This window comes from Episyrphus balteatus, chromosome 3 (genome assembly GCF_945859705.1).
Source record: "Episyrphus balteatus chromosome 3, idEpiBalt1.1, whole genome shotgun sequence".
Taxonomy (NCBI): Eukaryota; Metazoa; Arthropoda; class Insecta; order Diptera; family Syrphidae; genus Episyrphus; species Episyrphus balteatus.
The window spans coordinates 74,790,096-74,814,292 of record NC_079136.1 but is presented as its reverse complement, the minus strand read 5'-3'; the positions used below and the strand labels follow the sequence as shown (position 1 = coordinate 74,814,292).

Sequence of the window (24,197 nt, the reverse complement as noted above, 5' to 3'; positions counted from 1 at the left end):
GACGATCCGACAATTATAGTTCTGACTTTATATAGATAAAACATTCAAGCATGAATTAGATTGTAGGTCTAAAAAAATCTTCTTACGCCACAGACATATCACATTAAAGATGTTGCACTGAGTACTGTACCCGCGTATACTTTTCTCAAAAGAAAGAAAGAGATGAATTGATTATAAAAGTGCTTCTTTTAACAACTAAGCTCTATATATAACTGGATAGAATATTCAGACAAAACTTGATCACATTATAATAACCTTCTCTTTGTATAACAGTATTACAGTTATAACAGATTTATAGATGCAAATACTTTAGAGCGCAATTCATAGTCGATGCTCAAGTTGAGATTTTTCTCAACCTAAGCATTCCCTCAAATAATGTTATAACAAGAGCGATCCACTTGATTAAAGTTAATCAGCTTCAACTTCTTTTTTTTTTATAACAGTATTAAAGTTATAACAGATTTAGAGGTTCACACACTGAACACTGAAAGTTGATCCACTGCTAATCCTCCGAAATCAGCGAGTTAATTTCTTGATCCGAGGCTGAACCACGTTTGAACAACTGGCCCTTACAGCGGTTCAGTCTGTTATAACAGTATTATAGTTATTACAGATTCAAAGGTTCATTCACTAATTTCTTACAGCGGTTCACATTAAACAAAGAAAAAGAAGAAATAGAAATGAAGATATCGCACTAGTGATCACAAGCTGAATCAGCGGAAAACTGTTTATTTACAAAATGTTCCAAATTACAATAGTCTTGTAATACTAGTGGGATATAAAAGAATTTTGATAAAATAACAATTCAATTCATATTTCTGTGACTAAATTTAAATTTATTCAGCTTCTCCATCGCAGCTGTAATTGTTTGTTTATTTCTTTATTTACTCGCTCATAAATTTTGCTTTCGTTAGTTTAAAATGAAAATCAATCCTAAGTCTAATTTTACATGAAGAACTACCAAGCCACAGTATACATATTCATGGTAATACATTCCGAGTTTCCATTTTTTTTCAAATTCTTGAAGGTGCCAAAATTGGAGCTCAAACGAGATAAGCTGTCGTTTTTCTAGTTGGTAATTTCTCTTATTTGCTACACACATGCAATTTGACATCTCCTCTCTTTTGTAATTCTTTGTTTGTATGTGAAAAATATTATTCTATAAGTGTACTGTGCTACCAAGCAATATATTGCGTAAGTTGAAAAGAGTAAGAAATTCAAAAAGATGAAAAAGAAAATTTTCTAACTGATGAAAGATTCGAGATTAATTTTGGCATTTATTTTTGCTATTTTTCATTTAATTGTTGTTTTTTGCCTGATTTGTTTTTTTTTTTTTTTTATAGTAGAGTTAACTGTTCTATTCATCTATTGTTCAATATGTGATTTTTTTCCATGTTTTAAAATGCTTGTTTGAACACATATAGTATATTTTAGTGTTGTTCTGAAAAGGTTACAAAACGAGAAAATAAAAACAAATACAAAAAGCTGTCAAGCACAAAAAAAACTAGGTAGGTTTAAAAAGGCATTCGTATCACAGTTAAAAATATAACAAAAAGAAATTTAAAAAAAATTATAAATCTTCCATGGTAAGTCATCATGTAAAAATCCAAACTTACAAATCTCTTATTAGAATATCTTTGGTCTTATACAATTTTAAAAAGTGTATGCATGTACATGTAGTATTATTAGAAGTTGGATTTAATCCAAATTAATTCCAATTTCCAATCAACCTCTTTCTTGGGGAGAAGATTACACACATATAGTTCTGTATTCTATTGTTTCAAGAACATTTGGAATTATATATATTCTTATTAAAAACACTATATTAATTAGTAAATAAAAATTAATAAAACAATTAATTTGTGATTCTATATCACTCTGTTTCTTCTGTCTATAATTCAATAAATAGTTTATTATACTTTGCATTGGTTTAATTAGCGAATAAAAAAATCAATAGTCACGCATCGAGTATAGAAAATCCAGCAGCATCTGACTTTATTATAATATGAGTAATGCTATCAATCAAAATGGCACAGGTCTAGAGCAGCAGGTATTTCTTTTTTTTTTTCTTTAAATTGTGTAAACTATATTTTTTTTTGTTAATTTTGTGTTTTAAAAGTCAATTGCTTGTAAAAAGTTTACAGTGCTCATTTAATTTAATAAATAATTACATTTTATGAAAAATCTATAAAAAGTTTGGTGTAAATAAGATTTGTGATATTTTTTATTCTAATTTAACTTAAAGATTGCTGGTCTGGACTTGAATGGAGGAAACGCCAATAAGAGCAGCCCTTCAAATAAGAATTCTATTTTAACCTCTGCAGCCCGTTACGTGCCACCGCACTTACGAGGTAGTGGCAATAGCGAATCTTCGTTTGATACTTCCGAAAATAAAGGTGAAAAGGAATTGAAAAGTGGTAGGGAAAAAGAATATCAAAGTGATTTCCGCAGGTATATATATATTTTGTATTTATTCTTCTTTTTCAATTTGTATAAAAAAAAACATTTCACATTATTTTTGTTGCAGAGGAAATAATAGGTCAAATAATTTTGATAGAGGCAATAATTATGACTATGGAAAATACCCTAATCGAAAAGGTTTTGAATCTTCTGCAAACGGTAAGTAATTCTAATTAGTTTAAGTTTGCATGTCAAAACAAAACAAAAAAATAACTAAAAAACCTTAGTTTTTCTTTAAACAAATCTGATTTACTCAAAAATTGTTTGATATTTTTTTGATCAATTCTAACCTTAAAAAAATGTTTAATTTTATTATTTAGCAATTTGTTGATTTATTATTATTTTGTTGATAAATAAATCGATTGTTATGTCGGTTGTATCTGTATCCTATAACAAATATAATGGTAATTTTTATTCATGTCATCAAAATATTGATTACAATAATAGTTCATTCATAATAATATTTATTTTGGTTTAATTTTTGTAGGTATAGTATTATGAAACACGTGTCTATAAGACATTCGTTGGTATGCCTGTATTGTTTAATTTTTAGTCCTCTGGACTTATATTCTGTAAATTTATCATTAGCGATAAATATTTTTGGACAACAACTTTGAAATCTGTTTTATCCCATATAAATGAAAAAATGATCGTTCAAATTCATATAAGTTCTTAGTTTTTTTTTTTTTTAATAAAATTGATTTTATGACAATTATTCAAAAATATTTATGGCCAATGATAAAGTAACAGAACAAAACAACTGACCTTTTAAACGTTAGGGAAAGTGCTTAATGGAACCTATGTTATTTAAATTAAGTCTAAAGGCCTTTCTAATAATCAAATTTTAAGCTCACTTTAATATTTAACTGAATTCTACATATTTCACATTACCAAAAACAAATTTAATAGTCAGGTTAAAGGGTAACACTTGGTTACCTCAGCCTGACTATTAAATTGGTTTTTGGTATTATAAAATATGTATGTAGAACCTAAGGCCCAATTTATTCACTCTCCATTATTTTTAAAGGCTCCATTAAAAATTATAAAACTGTCAAATCGCATACAAATTTTAAAATTTCCCTTTTTTAATGGCGACTTTAAATTTAATGGAGTGTGAATAAATTGGACCTAAGTGTAGTATTTCTACAAATCAACAAACTTTAGGTTTTGGTGAACTCTATAAAAAGAAAACTAGGTAGGTATGGGACCTATGCTATATGGCTTTAAAGGGCATTAATTGTAGATAAGAAATATGAAAATCTACGGAAGTTTCTATGTCGATTCTTAATTGTGCCCATAATTATGAAAGTGGACTAAGGCCCATTTTCTTCACTATTGCTCAACTTGAAGCAAACTTGAGAGTTGGTGAACTTGAGAGTTGACTTCAACTAAAGAGTTCAAACACAAGTTGAACATTTGTTTTCTTCACTTTTTTTTCTCAACTCTCGAGTTTAGAAAACAGAAGTTGGCCAACTCTCGGTTTAAAAAAATATCCCTAGGATATTTGTGACAGTTTATATTTGAAAAGCAATTTATGTGTCATTTGAATGGAATCTTTGTTTTCAAAATGTCAGCTTTGTTTTAAAAATAATTAAAAATCTGTATTTCACATCGTTAAATTTTGTTTTTCGAGTGGTAAAATGATTTTTAAACAAATGAATTTATTTTAAAAATGTGTGTGTGCCGCGTGACGTGTGATAGCAATCATTTTGAAGTAATATAAAAAAATAAGCGGGTCTTGTGTATTGTATATTATTGATAAATTCTTTATCTCTCTGCAATTGGAGAATCTGTTGCACATCCTCATTAATTAACTTTGAAGTGCAACAAAAAGTGATTTGAATAGGTCCGTTCCGCACTCAGTTTGCAACTGCCGAATTTAGTAATATTTGGTTATTTTTGGTCAGAGTCTGTTCCCAACTTCAAAAATTGTGTAGAAGAGAGCGCTTACGAGAGAGTAAAAAATTTCCCCACCCTGACAAATTTAGCCCAAAGAATTTCTTCCGGCAGAAATATGAGTTCTGTCAAATGAAAAGTTGACGTATGTCAAACAAATAAATAAAGAAGAAAACAAATCCAATTGTAGTGATTAATGTTTATCAAATTAAGCATAAAATATGAAATTGTGTTTTATAATGGTGTTCAACTTGTTAAAGACTTTTTGGCAGTTTTTCGTAGTTTTATTTCCTACTGAGAGAATTCTCTCCCAACTCTCATTAATTTGACAGACTGCCTAATTTAGTGCCCAAAAAGTCTGGAACAGACCTAATGTAATTGGTAATATACTTGGATATTTTTCTTTTTACAAATGTCAAATCTTTTTGGAGCCATTTTTTTCATTTATTTTAATTAAATTCAAAATTTTAAGTAATTGTCCTTGTAAACGGATAGGCATTTCATTTTTCATCAAATTAAATGCTTTAAAAGGAAATAAAAAGAAAAAAACATGACATTTTAATGTAAAATCTCAAGTTTGCTCTCTCAACTTCTATTATTTCTCAAGTTGAGAAAATCTGAAGTTGATGAACTTGAGAGTTGAGAATCAAAAGTTGAAAATGTCAACTTTGATTGAAGAAAAACAAAATCACTAGTTGAGGATAAAAATCCTCAACTTGAGTTCAACTTTTAGTGAAGAAAATGGCTCTAAGTCACTTTTTGCATGGTGTCAAGAAAAACTAATTTATTAATTTCATAATTAAGGGCACAATTAAGAACTAACATTTTTTTAAGGGAAATGAAATTATCTTGGTTTTAGTTCCATGAGATGGAGCATCGAAAAATACCCTAAGGTGATGTGCCATAATCTTAATTATTTTTTTAAATGATGCGGTTTTTGTGTTCGTGTTCCTAAAAATCAAGAAAACAGATCATTTAAAAAATAGACCTTTGTGAATTTCCATTTGCCACAAAAAATCAATTATTTTTGATCTTCTGTCAAAAAATACTGGAAAATACTGGGGGGTCATTCCGTATCTCGATTATTGTCAGACGTTAACGTTTGGACGATAGAGTTGCTTCACGTAAAATTAAAAACGTCTATCGTTTGGACGTTCACGTTTTCGCTATTATTGTTTTGCTTCACGGAAGACGAAAATCGTCTAAACGTACACGCAAAAACGTTGACGTTTGGACGATAGCTAAATAGCTCACGTTTCCCATACGTTTATAGTTTTTTTTTATTTTTTCAAGGCTGTGCTGTGACCAAATACAATTTAAGATTCGAGTTTGTTTACTATTAAATATGTACAAAAAACATCAAATGATGGTTAATTTTTGGGGTTACTCTAAACAAATTTAAATGACGAGTTTGTCCTAACAAACGTAATGGTTGTATGTATTATATTTACATGTGCATATAAAATATAGATATACATAAAATAATTGTTTTTGCAAGAAAAATGCAAATAAGAAACAAAAAAATTAAAACAAATATTTATTTTTCATTTTTCTTCTATTCATACCAAAGCCCACCACCAAAAAAAATGACAGGACACAAAAAAAAACAACACAAATATTAAAACAACAACGCATCTTCTCCCTCTTATTCGTAATGACAGACAGAGTCAGTATGACATTTAAAGCAGTTTGAGAATTTCTGAAAGCTCTCAAACTGCATGAAGAAATAAACGTAGACGAAACGTATTTCGCTGAGTTACGTGAAGCAAATTGTGGAACGTTCTGAAAATTACGGAATGACCCCCCTGGTATCTCAAATTCTATTTGCCAAAAGAGATCATTTTTCATTGATCTGAGATCAAATTTTCCAGATCTCGATTTTTAAAGAGATTTACACCTATTTGCACACGCACTTTCACACACACCAAAGTATTTGACATTTATGTGAACATTTGTTTTTTTTTATATTGAAAAATTCGTTGCACACTGTTACGAATACAAATAAATCATTTGGCAATATCCATTAGCCACATTGGATTTGTTACAAAAATCTCTGTTTCAAATGGACATCGACATTAGCTTATGGCAATTGATCTGAGGAGTTTTTCGATGCTGGAACTAAAACCTAAACAATCTGACTTCCTCGAAAAGATATTTTGTCTTTAAAAAAATGTATAGTTTGAAATTAAGAATCGTCATAGCAAGTTCCGGGGATAGATTTTTGAAAAATAAAATGTTCATATGTGTTACCTACGATTGTTGCCATATAAATATCTTATTTTAATCGATGCTTTAATGTTGCTGTTCACGAAATTTACGTTCAGATGCTTTTTTTTTTCGGTAAAGCTTTTTTATGTTTCTTGATTTCCTTTCCGATGACAGGCACAGTAAGTTTACTGCCCTGACTTTTCTTATCAAGGATATTCAAAAGAATCGAACCTAAACCGTAAAACCTACATAATTAAAAAAAATTGGTCAAAGGATCGAAACTAGATGCAAAATTGCCCCAAAACAAAAAAAGTACAATTAGCCCTATTCTGAGCGAAAACTATAGGGGAAATACGTTCGAGAGAAGGGCTCCTGTGTTTATTGTCGCTTTTTTATGATTATTGACGAGAAGGGAACAAAATTTAAACAGAAAAGGAATGATGTTCTTGGAATGTTTCGATTGCGAGCCCTTCTCCCAAACAAATTTCTCCGGGAATTATCGTTCAGAATAGAACATTCATATTAAAAAAGTAAGTATACAGAAAACAAAATACAATTTTTTTTTATTAGGAATTAGTAATTTCTGTTTCTAGGACAGTTGGGAAATGATGATAAGAAAAAATAATTCAATTTCAATTACGTGTAACGGTAATCTACAACGACTTTTAAATGTAATTGAAGAAATTTAATTGCCCATTACATGTAATTTAAAAGTGTCAATTACTTTAATTTGCTTACATTAATGCAATTGAAAACAAAATTGATTGTTTGTTTCCTTCATTTACAATTTACAAATGTGTAAATATGTAGTGCTTGTTTTCATCAACGAAATATATTTTACAGAATTAATCGATTCTGCCTTAAAATGTCATGAATGTTACACTTTTAGATATTTCCCTGATCATGTGCCGTTGTTATAAATATAAATTTTATTACGTTCAAGATAATTGTAATATGTAAACGTGAAATCCTTATTTATCTTAAGTTAACTTCAAAGCTTAACCATTTCCGTAAACCCTTCTTATTTTCCACGTACAGCCCGTAAAATTTTACTTTTTCAAAGAATCATGTAATTACATACATCTGAATAATTTACGTAAAATATCAACAAAATGTACATTATAACCGTGATCGCGTAGAAAAGAGTGGAGGTATGACAAAAATGTATTAAGTACAAAGTTTTATAGCTCAATGAGTCCTGATATTACATTCAAAAGTAAGAAAGCTTTTTTTTGGCGGCTGTATACCGCCTACTCACATTGATAAGAAAACTCGAGTTGTTTAACCCCCGGTAAAACATACAAAGCCGCGAAACACTCTCAAAATTTGCTGTGAGCCAAGACTACACTGGTCAGCAAAATTGTACTTTTTTTTTGCCACAAGAACCAAGATATACTTTTCCAAGGTCTAAGAAATCTAAACCTCGAGAAAAACTTCGAGAAAAATATGTTTTGGTTCTTGTGACAAAAAAAAAGTTTCATTTGGTTGGCCAGTGCTGTTTCTGAGTTAAAGACCGCTGCTGAAATTTTAAATATCTTAGGCAGTAAAAGAGATATCGGAAAGATTCAAACATTTTTCGAAAGAATAAAACCAGTTCTTATAGGCACCGTTACAAATTTAGTCAGCACATCAAAAACCTATAGAAAAGTATATTTTGGTTCTTGAGGCAAAAATCTTGTTGGAATGTTGTGTCAAAATTTGAAAGTGATTGATAAAGAACTTTTCGGAATTGCTATTAAAGGCAAATGAACATGAGATTTACCAAATACGTTGACTTCAACTTAAGCTTTCTCAAAGATTAAAAGAGATATTTAAAAGATCTAAACGGATTTAGAAAGACAAAATAGACGTTACAAATTGAACTAAAACAAATAACCAAACGTTAAGAAATAACCTCAAAAACTGGTAAAAAGCGGCATTTTCGATTTTCTAACTGGAATATCTCAAAAACGTGATGTGATAGATTTTTTTTGACTTTGGATTCAAGCTCAGGACACCGAAATCCTTTAGAAAAGTATAATTTCGTTTCTGTAACAAAAAAAAAAGTTTAATTTTACTGACCAGTGTAGGTAATTGATTAATCAAAACATTTTTCATTTCGTTCGCCATTTCGCTACAAATTTGTTCACAGATCGAGGTTCTAATAAAACTGAATTTCTTACTTTTATTCGAAAGCAACAACCTGAAAAAAAACTTAAAAAACTTGTCCAGTTATCACAGTTTTCAAAAAAGTTTCCAAATTGAAGTTAGAACTAAAAATATTATAATTTTTTTCTTCGATCTGTTATTTTTTTATTTCTTTGTAAACAAAAGCTTCTGTTTTTTTTTGCTCTGAAAAACCCTGTTTCGTTAAATTTAAAATTGCAATAAATTTCATTGTAAGTTCAACACTTTTGTACTTTTTTGTAGGATAATGGCATCAGAGAGAAAAAATGTTTTGATAAATAATTTTCCCCAAGTATTTAACATTGTTTAAATAATATGTAAAAGCTCTAAAAAAAAAACAAAAATTTTAAAAAAGGGAAGCATAGCACTAGTAAAAAGTAGGGGTATTTAGAAATTTCACAAAAACTGTATTTAATCGAAAACCGTAAAGGTTTGGGATGAACCAGTTACCAAATTCTGAAAACCCTTAAATTGGTTTTTCAGCATATAACATTTAAACCATTACTTTTACAAAGAAACTAGGCGGGGTGTTCCGTCAACACACAAAAATTATGCACAATTTGTTGAAAATAAAAACTTTTATTTAGTCCTTGTTTTTGGAAAAATATAAAATTGGTGTATAAATATAAAAAGCCGACGGAGACTGTAGAAGCGTTCTACTCATCGAGCTAAAGAAAATAATGTTTTTATAGTTTACCAAAATCAAAGGCCCATACGGATTCCTGCAATAGTTCTTTCGGTATAGCATTTCTGCAGTCGCTGTCGTCGGCTCTATAATGTTAACAGAAATAAGGGGTATTGATGCAACGGTGTAAACTATGGGTAAACCTGGTTATATGGTAAATATGGTAAACGAACAGGTCTAACTAATATAAAATTTTGACACATTTACCACTTTAATAGGTTTACCACCGTTTCATGAATACTCCCATTACAAGCTAAAAATTACATGCTATAGTAATTCTTTTTCAAAATAATAATAATCCTATTTTATATTTAATTCAGATGAAGGTGGTGAAACCCGTTATAACGATTGGAATCGTCCCGGCAACCGTTTCCAAAACAATCGTAACGGGGATAGAGATCGTCGTGATGATTTTCGTAATGACCGTCCTCGTGAACGTTCCAATAGAGACGATGAAGTACGGAACGATAGGTGGCAAGAATCTTCAGAGCGCCGCAACTATACAGGACAATCATTTGGGGGCAAATGGAAAGATGAAAAAAGAGGAGATGTTGATTACACATCTCTTGGACCGCGGGATGAGCGCATTGAACTCGAACTTTTTGGCACTGCTAACACTGGTATTAATTTCAATAAATACGAAGACATACCCGTGGAAGCGACGGGCAATCAAGTACCATCACATATCACAACGTTTAATGACGTCAACTTGACAGAAATTGTCAAAAACAACATTGCATTGGCAAGATATGACACGCCAACGCCAGTTCAAAAATATGCAATCCCAATTATTATAACTGGTCGTGATTTAATGGCATGCGCCCAGACCGGATCCGGTAAAACTGCCGCTTTTTTGGTTCCAATTTTGAATCAAATGTACGAACATGGAGTTTCGGATCCCCCAGCATCCAATCGTATGAGCAATAGACGCAAACAATATCCATTGGGATTAGTTTTGGCTCCAACACGAGAATTAGCAACTCAAATATTTGAAGAAGCTAAAAAGTTTTCTTATCGTTCAAGAATGCGTCCTGCTGTTCTTTATGGAGGCAATAACACCGTTGAGCAAATGCGTGAGTTGGATCGGGGTTGTCATCTTATTGTTGCTACTCCGGGTCGTTTGGAGGATATGATTACTCGTGGCAAGGTTTGCCTCGATAACATTCGATTTTTAGTTCTTGATGAAGCTGATAGAATGTTGGACATGGGTTTCGAGCCTCAAATTAGGCGGATTGTTGAACGGTGTAACATGCCAGCTACTGGCGATCGCCAAACCCTAATGTTTTCAGCAACATTTCCAAAAGCAATTCAAGAATTGGCAAGTGATTTCTTGCATAATTACATTTTCCTTGCTGTTGGTAGAGTTGGATCTACTTCTGAAAATATCACCCAAACAATTTTATGGGTAAATGAACAAGAGAAACGTTCTTATTTGCTTGATTTGTTGAAATCAATAAAGGAAGGCCCTGATTTCTCCAAGGACAGCTTGACTTTAATTTTTGTTGAAACGAAAAAAGGAGCTGATTCACTTGAAGAATTCTTATACAAATGCAACCATCCTGTTACAAGTATTCACGGAGATCGTTCACAAAAAGAAAGAGAAGAAGCTCTGCGATGCTTCCGATCTGGGGATTGTCCCATACTTGTGGCTACAGCTGTGGCAGCACGTGGTTTGGATATACCACATGTAAAACATGTTATTAATTTTGATTTGCCTTCAGATGTAGAAGAATATGTTCATCGAATTGGTCGTACTGGAAGAATGGGTAATTTGGGTGTTGCAACAAGTTTCTTTAATGAAAAAAATCGCAATATTTGTGGAGAGTTAATGCAATTGTTAATTGAAACAAAACAAGAGATTCCAAGCTTTTTCGAAGAAATAATGGCATCAGACCGTTCTCATATGGGTGGCAAGAGATCGTCAAATCGTGGTAGCGGGAATAATCGCTACGGTGGGGCATTTGGCTCACGAGATTATCGTCAACAATCTGGTGGAGGTGGTTCAAATCCAAGAGGAAGCAGCCATCGTTCTGGCGGTGGATCTTTCCGTAGCAATGGAAATTCCTCATATTATGGTAAGTTAATTAATAAATTTTAAATACTTGCATGGTATAGAACTTCGAGAAGATTAACGTCACAATTAAAAAAACGCAGTTATCGCATATGTATATGTTGTATATGTAAGAGAAATTGAAAAGAAAAATAGTGCACTTAGTTAATAATAATTTGTATAGAAATAAAAATTGACAAATAGTTTTTAACAATTTAGTTGATTTCTTTAATTATTAATAATAGCTGTGTTTTATTTTCCTCGTGATCCAGATCAGATCATTGATTTATTTGCGAAACAATAGCAAAACAAAATCCTGCTTTTGTTGTAAAGCTAATAAAAACAGTGATCTGATCCGGATCACAAGGAAAATAAAACACAGCTAATTTAAAAATTAATAAAATTAACAAAAGCCAGAATTTTTAAAGAACAGATCAAACATTTTTGAGGTGATGGTGAAACATCAAAAAAGCGAGTTAGCTTTAGAATTAGCTGTAGATTCGTAGGTATGGATTATTATTAGTTAACAAGAAAGTACAAGAAAAAATCAGCATGGAGAACATTAAAGAATTCAACAATAAAATATTAAGGGTATTTTTGTTGATGTTTGATTTTAAAAGTTTCGGTGCATCACATTTCAGAACAATATTGGTTAAGTTTTTAAAACTGTTTCAAACCTTTGTTGACTTCTCCATCATCGTAATATTGGTTTTAATTACACACTCGAACATTTCTTTGATACGAAATCAATATTTGCCCTATTATAGAGCAAGTAAAAAATTATTTCCAAGCAATTGTTGTTATCTAGATAAAATGTAATTGTTCTTTACAGTGCATGTTTATTTTTTAACTAATTTATAATTTATTGCAGGCGGAAATTCAGGTGGACAATATGGTGGAAATAGCGGTGGCGGCGGTGGTGGCTCTTATGGAGGGAGCTACAATCAGTCTCACGCGAATAACTCTTCAGGCCCTGACTGGTGGGCCAACTAAATACAGTAAAACATAAAAATTTGTATGAATTTACTTAAAATATTAAAATATAAGTTAACAAAATTGCAGTCTATACATTGTTTTTGTTTTTTGAGTGTGGACAATTCTCGGCTACGACTTCATCGTAACCAGATGACTTCTATTTGGGAAAACTAAGTTGCGCAAGTCTGACTGACAAATGAAAAGCTTTCATTAATGCAAATGACAAATGTCAGGTTTTCATAAATGTAGAACGCAAACATTTGTTGGGCAAATAGAAAATTTCAAATGCATTCTGAATTTAAATTAAAAAACCGAGACAAGGGTCCGTATGCATTAAAAATAGTAAATACTAGCAATAGAAAATTAATTAGTATAACCGCATGTAAAGCCTAGTACGCTGCTGAAGCGAAACGAAAAATTTTGAAGTCTCCAAAGTCAACAGCGCTTATGTTAACAAAAAATACCATCGGGTATTATAGCAAAGTTAAAATTATGAAAATACAAATAAAAGAATTCAAGAAAAAGCATCAGAAAATAAGTTTAAAAGTTAAAAAAAAACAAATTTAATTTCGTTCAAAATTTCGTTAACGAAATTTTGTATGGAAAATTTCGTTTCGCATCAGCAGCGTACTAGGTTTAAGCAAGGTAACCATGCAGTTGTGAAAAAATCCAGTTTTTCAGAAATACGTGACAGCTGGGGAGTGTGAACTTTGGTTTACCAAACACCAAGGTTCACATTCCTTAGCTGTCACGTTTTTCTGAAGAAGGAATTGAAAAGCGAAATAAAAGAAGAGGAACAAAATGGACGGAGTAGTCTGTACAAATGGAAACCCTTTGTCTCCGGCACACAACTTGGGATGTTTCAGAGCTTACTACATCAGCAACCTCAAAAGCCAATAGTTTCAATTGAACGTTGGGAAATATTTGTTATGGATTAAATAGTGCAGTTGTTGAAAAAGTACTTCGGGAAGTCCAATAGGCCGCCGCTATAAATGTTTAATGTTATTGATGTAACTAATGAAAACAAATGTAGTAAGTCGTGAAATAGTCTTCTTGAATCATTTGTTATATGATTTTTAAGAAAAAAGCATATAGAATTCAAGTTTATATACCCCGCCATTTCAATGACGTCACTTGTGCTAAATAAATGGAATGTGAACACCGCCTTACAGATTAAAAGCATTCATCCTTGAATGTTTTATCTATGGAAGCAAAAAATATGATACATTTTTTTCTTTATCTATTTTGACGTCTGACTGAAAAGCCCCTTCAAGCAAGAAAACTGAGTTCAACAAAGAAACTCCGACCTCAGACCGCGAAAATCGGGCTTGCACTCACACACTTGCAACTTTTTGTGTATGAACACAAAGTCGAACGAGAATCGTGGTGAAAAATGAGAAAAGGAAAAGAAAGACAAGGCCTACAAGAGCCAAAGCGTCATTTTGTTATTTTTTGTTGAAGTGTTTGGTCGCGTCGTGTCTCGTGTCGTTGTTTGTATAATGTTAGTTTATTAATTATAAACAATTTTATTAAATTATAAACAATATGGAAAACAAAAAAGGTATGTTTTATATATCGCTCAAAGTGTTTGGGTTAAAATGTTGTTTCTTCTTGTGTTGTAGATGTAATCTCTAATGATGAAGAAAAATCTAGAAGGTGAAACATGCGATTGGGTATCTAAAAAAACACCAACAACAGCAGCAGCATCAAATGAAATAAAATGAAAAAAAATGTATTGTATTTTATATTGTATTTATTGTGAAAATTTCGTTTCCCAAAATAAAATAAAAAATAAAACAGTTTCAGTATAAAAAAAATAAATCTTGTTCGTTTTTTGGTCGCAAATGCGAAATGTCATCCCTTTCTTATTCCTCTTTCTGGTAGGTTTTCGCTGCTCCGGCTCAGGTCCGCCTTCGGCTCCGTTTTCTCGGAATGGAGATTTTCACCACACCAATACATATGCAATCGACTTCGCGGTGATTATAATTTCCATACTAATTTGAGCCGCCTTCGGACCAGTTTCTGATCCGAAGTCGGACTCAGCTCCGCCTCAGGCGGAGCGGATTCGGACCGAGGTCGGACCTGTTTGCTTGAAGGGGCCCAATGTTGTACTTTTGACTCACCTACTACGTTTATATGACTAGATTGAAAGATCGGATTCAATCCAAATTGTAGTTCCGACTTAGGTAAATGCTTATGTCAGATCGATAAATCGAATTCAAAGGGAATGGAAAAAAAAACAATTCTTCACAATAAATAAGGAAAAATGAAGCAAAAAACAAATAGCAAAGGAAACTAGACACAAATTAAATAAAAGCAAATGAGTTTACAAGAAGTTTGATACACAATCTCATAAACTGTTTTTTGATTCGATTCAACTCAGCAATGCAGATTCAATTCGATCCTGGTTTACATAAATATAAATCCTAGATTCAATTCGGACTCAATTTGCCTTGTAACCGAGATAACTGATCTCTGACAAAGATTTTTGTAAAGAGATCATGCAAGCAAACAACAACAACAAAATTAGAGATCAGTGCTTGTTATTGTTGTTTTTCTAGTTATTTTTCCTCCAAGCAAAAAAGAGAAACGACAAAGATAAATTTGTATAAAGCCAAATTCGCCAAAAATCTAATCAATCTTTTCTTTAATATTTAATTCACTGTATTAGTTTCAATAAAACAAATATTTTGTTTGTTTTGTTTTAAAAAACATAATATTAAAAAACACTTTTTTGGTGTCTGGAATAATTTAAAATGGTAGATAAACATAAATATTTTTTTGTCAGGTTCTTTTTAAATAATCGCAAAAAAAGTGAGATCAATTTATTACATTATCTAAAAACAGTAGTAAAAATAATAATTGTCTTGTAATTTCGCTATGAGTAAACGCACTCGTAAAGTATCAGAGATGTGTATGTATGAACAAGACTATAGAAATTGCTCTAGACATTTTATTATGACTGTAAAAATAGAAGAGCTCAAGAAATAATGGTTGAGTCCTGATCCCAATATCGAATTCAAAAAAGAAATCTGGGAATTATAATTCTCGACATTGGGCTAGCGACATGCACAGTTCTAGTCTAATGTCGAATTAATTTCAACCATTTGCAGTCGCTACTCAAATTCGATATTTTATAGCGGTCCAAAGATCTTTTTTCTCCTATGGGGTGGACTGGTTTAGTCAAAGTAACAATCCGCGCAAGATAAGTAAAGTCCAACTACCATGTTCAACCTGCATTCGTATTTACTACAGTCACTCTGACTATACCACTCCAGAATTGGTTTTTGACAACAACTATAAAGTCACCATTACGAAAAGATCGGAATCAATTTATTTCTACACAGACCGTTAAAAAAACTAATGATGCACTGGGTGGTCTGGCAGAGTTTACTCTCAAAGTCTGAGTCTGTCCTTCCGTCTCCCTAATTACTGCAGGGTGTTCCAAAGGGAAATTATGGCGATCAAAGAGATTTTGACTTGGCTCAAAGAAAGTAGATTTGGTTAAGACTGCAGTGGCGTATTGAGGGGGGGGGGGGGGGCTCAGGGGGCTCAAGCCCCCCCCAAGCCTCCAAAATCATGTTACTATTTAGCTGATTTCATCATAATCTACATGATTAACTGAAATTTCTTCCTAAATCGTAGAGATTTAGAGGCAGCTCAAATGATCGAGCCCCCTCCAAATTCTAAAATGGTTGTTTGTGTTTGTTTGAGTAAGTGCCTTAGTTGACGTTGAGGTTTAGGATTTTCAGGATTTTAGTCCAATACAGAATTCTTCAAATAATTTGTTTGTTGTTTTGACGTCGAATTACATCACCGTTAAATTTTGCAAAGCTTCTTATGTAATCACGTCGTATTTTATTGTCTTGAGTATATTACTTTTTTTCAAAAATAATATTTTTCTCAAAGACATTAGAAATACAAATTTTTATATCTCAATATCTTAGTGGTCAACATAACTAATGGTTTATTTAAGCAAATTCCAGTTTGTGCTTCTGATTTGTATTAAAAAAGGAACATATTAAAAAATATATATTTCGGATTAAACATCAAAAGAATTTTATTGAAAATTAGTTTTTGAGACTTTTACGTTTTGCATTTCACTTTTTTAACATTCACTTGCGTTGCCGATAGTGAAATTAGGTGTTCTACGTTTTTTCGCTCATTTCGATTTTCTGACCGAATTCAATTCGCTTTGTTTCTGCTCGTGAACTTGGTATCTTTTTCAATGAATCTCCAATTTTTGGACCAAAATATTATCAAAACTTATATTTTTATTGTTTTGTAATGTTTATTTGTTGTTAATTTAATACAAAATACATAAAACACATGAGGCATGATATTTCATGCCTAAGTGTTTGCAACCTCATTCGCTTTACACTTTATCTAATTCATTTTTCTTTGAAAATTTGCAATAATATCGCCCATATTCTGCATTTCAGTTACATATTTCATATGTCTCGGAAAATTTGACTTCTTATTTTTTCTTTTAAATTCTGCTTTTTCCAATAAAGTTGTCAATAAAATTGCACCCATGTTCAAAGTAGCAGTAATTTAACTTTAGAAACAAAATAAAAATGGATGATACTTCAGTTTTGACAGTTCGAAGCATTTTCGAAGTTTTCGAAATCGATCGAAGATCAATTTCACGTGAAATTGAAAAGTGATGCCAGTTCACATTCGGTCGAATTGCGGAAATATGGGCATTTATACCGAAAAAAGTGATGAGTATAGCTCAATAGACGTGATAGGAATATATCTGTAAACAGTTTTAAATTCAGCACCTGAAAAAGTTCGAATTAAAAAGTGTTTTTTTTTTTAAGATTACTAAACACCTTGCTGTTTGTGTAAAATGTTTTTGATACAAGAACTTGGAAAAATAGCTACATTGAATGTGAAAGGAGACAGTAGTACGAAGTTGTCGGGAGCAGTAAAATGCTAATATACGACTTTCAGTACCGCAGCACAGCGCTTTTCTTTCGATCAAAGATGAATAAAAAAAGAGACAAATTTGTAGTACATTTACCTTATCAAAAATGTTTGAAAAATTTTTCAGTCCCCCCCAAATTTTTTTCTGGATACGCCACTGTAAGACTGTATCCAAAACATTAAAAAAATCTATTTTATCTGATCACATGAGATTGCATATTAGGTACCTCCGTTAAAGGTCTTTCAGCTAGACACTGGCTCATATGCAAATAGAATAACCTTAAGCTCTATCTCACTTTTCAGTACATTTTCTAGAGATCAGTGTTGCCAAAAACTATGATTTATCATAGTTTTCATGAATTCTGAACTCAAATCATGAAATCATGATTTGTTTTCTCAAATCATGATTTTTTTAAAATTTTTCCTAAGCAATTAACTTCAGAAAATGCACATCTATTGCTCTTTCAGCTTTTTTCCATAGGAAATTGGAGTCTACGTTGTCTATGAAGATGATAAACCCCAGGTTTTCTTATGTCGTTTTCTAATGACCAATCTCAGAATGAGATTTGTGAATTTGACAGCTGAAAGGGGGGTGAAGAGGGGAAATAGTGGACAAATCTCAGATTTCATGATCTATTTGCGTCTTGAGATTCAAAAAAATGACAAAAAAATGAATCTGAGATTCAAGAATCTGATTCTGGATTTTTATCAAGATTCACGCATACAAACACACGCACTTTCACACACACACCTCTGTTTGACATTTGTCTGAACATTTGTTGTTGTTTTATTTTTTTTATACGCACAGATTTCGCACACAATTACAAAACTAGATTTCATATTCTATTTGCAGTGGAAAATCTGAGAATTTTACACAAAAATCTCAAAAGTCAATAGAAAACGACATTAGAAGAAACAAATCATGAAAGAACTATTAATATGGCCCAATAGGTCTAAATGGCCCAATAGACTAGGGTTTATCCAATTTAATTTGAATAGGATAAACTCCAGTCTTTTTTAGAAGCAGCTTAGATGTTAAATATAACACTTTTCAAAACTAAAATTAGAAATAGACTTGATACTGAGTCACCAATTGGTCTTTTACACACGAACGAAATTGTCAAAAATCACAATTGCTTTGATTTTTAAGTTTAAAAAAATTATAAAATGTATTGGGCCATATTCATAGTTCTTTCATAAGCTGTTATTTTCTTCCTTCTATAATAGACTGAGGTTTATCTTATTCATAGACAATTTAGACCCACTTCTTAATCATTTTTCTATGAAAAAGAGCTGCTTCTTACCTGGGTAGTAACTTTAGACTCCAGACTAAGTTAGAATCGATTTTAAAATATGACTATGAATACATTTGCGTAAACATAAAAACTGAAAAGTAAAAAAAATATTTTTAAAATGTTGCCTTAATGTTAAATCCGAAACACGTTGTTGTTTTATTTTGCCGAAATTTGGTCAAATCATGATTTTTTTCTCAAATCATAATTAAAAATCATGATTTTTTATTTTTACATTCGGCAACATTGCTAGAGATATCGTACCCTTCCCGCAAAATAATCGTAAGCGCCAAATTAGATTTTGAATTATAGTCAACATTTAATTGTGTTTTTTGAACACTTAAAACAAATAAGATATACATTTTTTGTGTTAATGATACCAACAATTGTTCAAGAATACATTTACATCAAAATTGTCTCCAATAAGTCTAAAAAAAACAAAAGAATATAACATTTTTTCTGTAAACAAAATATCGTAACCGCCAAGTCGCTTACGGTAATTTTGCGGGAAGGGCTCGATACATCTAAAAAGAGTGAGATAGATCTCAAGAAAATTTACTGAAAAGCGAGAAAAGAGTTTGAGCTCATTTTTATTGCATACCACCCACTGGCTCATATGCAAAACGAATGAGCTTATCTCACTTTTCAGTACATTTTCTTGAGACCTATCTCAAGAAAATGAGATAGATCTCAAGGAAATGTACTGAAAAGTAAGATATGAGCTTTAGCTCATTTTTATTGCATACGAGCCACTGTCACATACGCTGTAGAAATAGGCGTAATGTCATCGACTTCTGTAGAAGTTGGCTAAATTAAATGACCAGAGCTGAAATGGCCATGGGATGGGATTTCATGAAACTAAAAATTAAAAAAAAAGGCAAAATAAAACACCCAAAAGACATTTTATCAAACAAACAATAAAATATTGATACTAATAATAGTAGCTTTGAACTACCATAAGTTTTTTTTTATAATTTGCAACAAGCACCTGTGTTCCTTAACGGTGTCTTAAAAGAGCTGCAAGATCTCTCTTAATCTGCCGAGACCAGTGGAACCCAAGCCAATTGAATCACTCAATATCATACAATTCACAACACAAAGGAATCAAAACAGTTGCATATTGGATAAAAAAGAAAGTTCACTGGACTAGGCAACATACTCACGGAATCTAAATGTTGTGGAAAACTTTATTTTTTTTTTACTTTTTAAGATGTTACCAAATATTTAGGCACTTTCTCCACTTTGGCTCGTGACTAAGCATACCTATTTCAAATGAGAAAAAACTTTAACCATCTTGGGGTGGCATTAAGTGTCAGAATAAAAATAAAAATAATTTTGAAACAATTTTTCCACTAAGGAACTTGTTTCTCGGAAAAAAACTAAATAACGAACGCCCTAATGTAGATATGTACATATATTATGTATAAATTTACACGACCTTTTCATATATCAAACAATGGATCACGCCTCTTGGGGATACCATTCAAAAAACGCATCTAGTACTTAATCTCCCAGGTGGTGTGAAATACGTACCAATTACAAAAAAAAAATTGTATATTTTTGGGGTATAAGCGAATATTAAAAGTACCGTAACTTCTAAACAGTATATGATACAAGAAAACTAATGAGGACAATTTTATGTAAAATCAATTCAGCTACGAGTGCTGTTTGAAAAGTTCTCGGCCTAACATAGATGGCGTAATTAATTTTAATAACTCAAATAGCCTAGTATATATTATAATTCTATGTTAAGTTTCATTAAAATTGATCACGTATTTTTATCAGTGCACTTTTTTGTTTCAACTTATCTTTTGCTAACAACGAAAATCGAAAAAAAAAATGAAATTAAAGCCGTTATTAAAATTTAGCCAGAAAGAATATGACGCAAAATCAAGTTTGTTGAAATTATTTTTTAATTTCAACAAAGTCCTACTGTTTTAGAGATAGAAATGAAAACCCCGTTTTTGTGACCTTTGACCCGGATGGAGGAACTTTCAAGACTTTTCACAGATTGTAAACTACTTCAATACCAACCTGTATACCAAAGATCAGTCTGATACGAATTTTTTCGTTGAAAAAGTCTATTCTTACTTGACCATGTCGTTATTAATTAAATTTTTTATTTCAGGCCCTTCACTTCAAAGAACAAGATATCGACGGTAAGTATAATGAATTATACCGTTAAATAAAGTCAAGTTTTTAAATATTGGCGTTATTTCTAACATAGTTTTCTTTTTAAAGTGATTCGATTAAATTAATTGATTTAAAATAGTAATAGTAATTGATGCCAAAACATTTTTCACATGCCTGTTTTTTTTAATAAAAAAAAAAAAAACATTATAAAAGAAATATTACTGATCTTGCATTAAAATTTCTTTTTAGAGTTTCGTGAGTGTTTCTATTTGTTTGTGCATTCAAGGCAAATAACAAACTTGGATGAACTTACACTTATAATGCGATCGTTAGGATTTTCTCCAACTGTAAAGGAACTAGCATCCTATTTGAACATTTATAATGGAAACATGAGCTTCGCTGACTTTTTAGAAACAATACATAATCATTCAAAAGTTGAAAATCTTCCCGATGAAGTTGTTGCGGCTTTTAAATCCATGGATACAGAAAACAAAGGCACTATTTCTACTAAACAATTGACTGCCTTAATGCATAGCTGGGGAGAAGGCCTAACAACTCGTGAGGTATCTTACTAAATTAAAAAGACGACACACATTTCCGAATAGTTTTTTTTTTTTAGTAAAAGATATACATTGCGGCTCATCGGAATAGGTTAATTTTTTTTAAACTTTGTTGTTAACCTCTCTTCATATGGATTGCATTGACATATCATCATAATGCGCTTAATATTTGGTTAATTTTTGACTCATGTGAATAAGTTCAACAAAAAACACTTTAGTTTACCTCGAGTTGCTTAGGTCAATAATTGTAGATACTCAATGTACCTATGTCATTGCAATAAGGTAAACAGTGTTTAATCTATTCAGATGAGCGGCAGTTTAGCCTTATTTGCTATTGGTACAGGTAAAATAGGCATTAAAAAAAATGTTACCCTCATGAAACTTGGCAAAAAGTTTGCTTTTGGGATATGAACCAAGGATCAAAAGAGTCTATAAAAAAAGGTGGAGGAGTGTTTTTTTTTTGCGGAATATTATCATGTAACACATGTTTTTAAGGTTTTTTTTTATGCTTAATTTATTGAAATAATAATAAAGTGAATACGACTTATTACAGCGTTTACTCCCTCCTGGAAAAAAAAACACCCTTTAATCCAAAATATTTTATATTTTATACTTTCACCCATTTTTGTATACCCCTTTTTATTTTATTTTATATTACATATTTTATTTTATTTTATTTTATTTTATTTTTATTTAAAAACCAAAAATGCAACCTAGGACCTTTGCAGATCATCATCAAGATCAGGCCAGGAAGAGGCCACTAAGTCAAAATATTCTCAGTTTGATAAGAAATATGTAGATAACATAAATTAAACTATTTTTATATATTATTTTTTTTTTTACTCTTGATACTTGGTTCTTATCCAAAGCAAACCAAGATTTTTTAGTGTAACAATTTATTGATTTTGTGTACTAATTTAATTTAAAAATGAGTATTTCACTTAAAATACGAAATTCGGATTTCTGTGCATTTGAAAAATAAAATAATTTTTTAAAATAAATAATAATTTTAGATCGACAACATATTGCGAGAGGCTCATGTCAAAAATAATGGTTTAATCAACTACGCTGATTTTGTAAAAATCGCTTCAGCACCCGTTCCAGATTATTACTAAATGATTTTTTTTATTTTTTTTTTTGAAAAATTAATAAATTTATAATAATACATTCATATTTTGTAACAGATTTTTACTGACTTAAAATAAAATATTTAAAGAGGATTTCGTGTAAAAGTAATTTTCATAACGAGTTTATGGTAAATTTAGCAATCATTTGGCCAAGTTTTTGCTTCAAGCTTATTTTATAACTTTTGGAATATACATAAGTATGTCTGATCCACGATTATATGAAGGGGCACGGTAGTGCCCAACCAAGTTTTCTAGAAACATTGGCACTACACCCTTATTTACAACTCAGGCCATTTTCGATCCACATTTAACTTCTATACCAAAAATGACAGAAATTTCAAACTAATTCATTGTTGAAATAGTCTAGAACAAACTCCTCGCAAAATTTCAGCTACTCAAGACAATGAACTTCAAAAATCACAAATACCGTAACTGACTCACTGACTTAAAAATGAAATAAATTAATCATCAAAGTTATGGAGAATTTCCCGTTTTCGTAAAAACTTTTAATTTGGCACGGTAATGGGTAATGGGGATTGTGGTGCATACGAAGAAAAAAATCGAAAAATTAATATGCGTCTTTTTGAGATCAAACTTTGCAAAATTCCAAACGCCATAAAATCGGCTATGTGAAATTGGCACCCAAAACACTAATTTTTTTTCAAACCTCCCTGGTTTGATTGCCCAAGGTTAGCCCACTATAGCTCAAGATTTTTGTTCGCTAGCCCACCCTTAGTTCTAAAATTGTAACGGAATAATTTTTTTTTCACCTCAAAAATCACTAAAAATAATATTTTTTATTCAGTGTACAAATTGTTGGTCTTGCTATGTGGTGTTCGTTTGCCCAATGTTAGCCCAGGATAGATACAACAAAAAACTTTTTTTTTATTTCCGAAACCGAAAAAATTGTGATTTTTTTTCCTGTGAAAAAATCGTTAGTTTAAAAACGTGTTTTGTTTGCCCAAGGTTAGCCCAGGATAGCCCAACTTTTATTTTCGCTATCTTACGCTTAGTTTAAAAATTATAGAAGCATTTTTAGTTTGTATTCACCTCACAAAAAAATAGTACTCATACACCACAGTGACCTTTTTAATTTATAATTTACAAAAAAATTAATGCACTGGTGTGGGCATTGCGCTTCAAATGTTATTTATTTGACTTAAAATTCTTACTTGATTGAATTTAGTCCATATAACATTCCTGTAAAGAAGCTTAAGTTAATTTGTTTCATTTCACCTTAAAAACCACAAAATTCAAATATTTTCAAGTGTAAAAATCATTGATTTTTTTTATTTGCCTAGAAAAGCTACATTCTTTGTAAAATCTATCCAAACATTTTTCAAAAGTAACAACAAATAATGTAAAAAGGTGTGAGGTGATTTCTTTTTCAGTACACGAATAGAACTTTTAAGACCTTTATCAACTTACCTTGGTTATTCCAACAAATAACATCAAAAATCAACGATTTTTACACTTTACAATTTGTATTTTGTAGTTTTTAAGGTGAAATGAAACAAATCAAATTAAGCTTATCAACAGGAATGTTATATGGAATACATTAAATCAAGTAAGAATTCTATGTCAAATAAATAATATTTGAGGCACAATGCCCACACTAGTGGATTTACTTTTTTTTTTTTTTTTTATATAAATTAAAAAAGATCACTGTGGTGTATGAGTACTATTTTTTTTGCGAGGTGAATAAAATTCACCTCA

The 24,197-nt window shown here is 31.1% G+C and overlaps 2 protein-coding genes across 2 annotated transcripts; both read left to right on the top strand.

The window, feature by feature from the left end:
- Window positions 1–1,717: 1,717 nt before the first annotated feature.
- Window positions 1,718–12,531, top strand: LOC129916888 (ATP-dependent RNA helicase bel). Its single transcript, XM_055997086.1, has 5 exons — window positions 1,718–2,050; window positions 2,246–2,451; window positions 2,528–2,619; window positions 9,736–11,490; window positions 12,337–12,531. Exons 1-5 carry the CDS (start codon window positions 2,006–2,008, stop codon window positions 12,456–12,458), a joined length of 2,220 nt encoding a protein of 739 aa, XP_055853061.1. The 5' UTR covers window positions 1,718–2,005; the 3' UTR covers window positions 12,459–12,531.
- Window positions 12,532–15,073: 2,542 nt separating this feature from the next.
- LOC129916910 (calmodulin-like protein 4) lies at window positions 15,074–22,574 on the top strand. The gene is made up of 4 exons (XM_055997124.1): window positions 15,074–15,199; window positions 20,790–20,820; window positions 21,044–21,357; window positions 22,368–22,574. Exons 1-4 carry the CDS (start codon window positions 15,197–15,199, stop codon window positions 22,467–22,469), a joined length of 450 nt encoding a protein of 149 aa, XP_055853099.1. The 5' UTR covers window positions 15,074–15,196; the 3' UTR covers window positions 22,470–22,574.
- The last annotated feature ends 1,623 nt before the right edge of the window (window positions 22,575–24,197 follow it).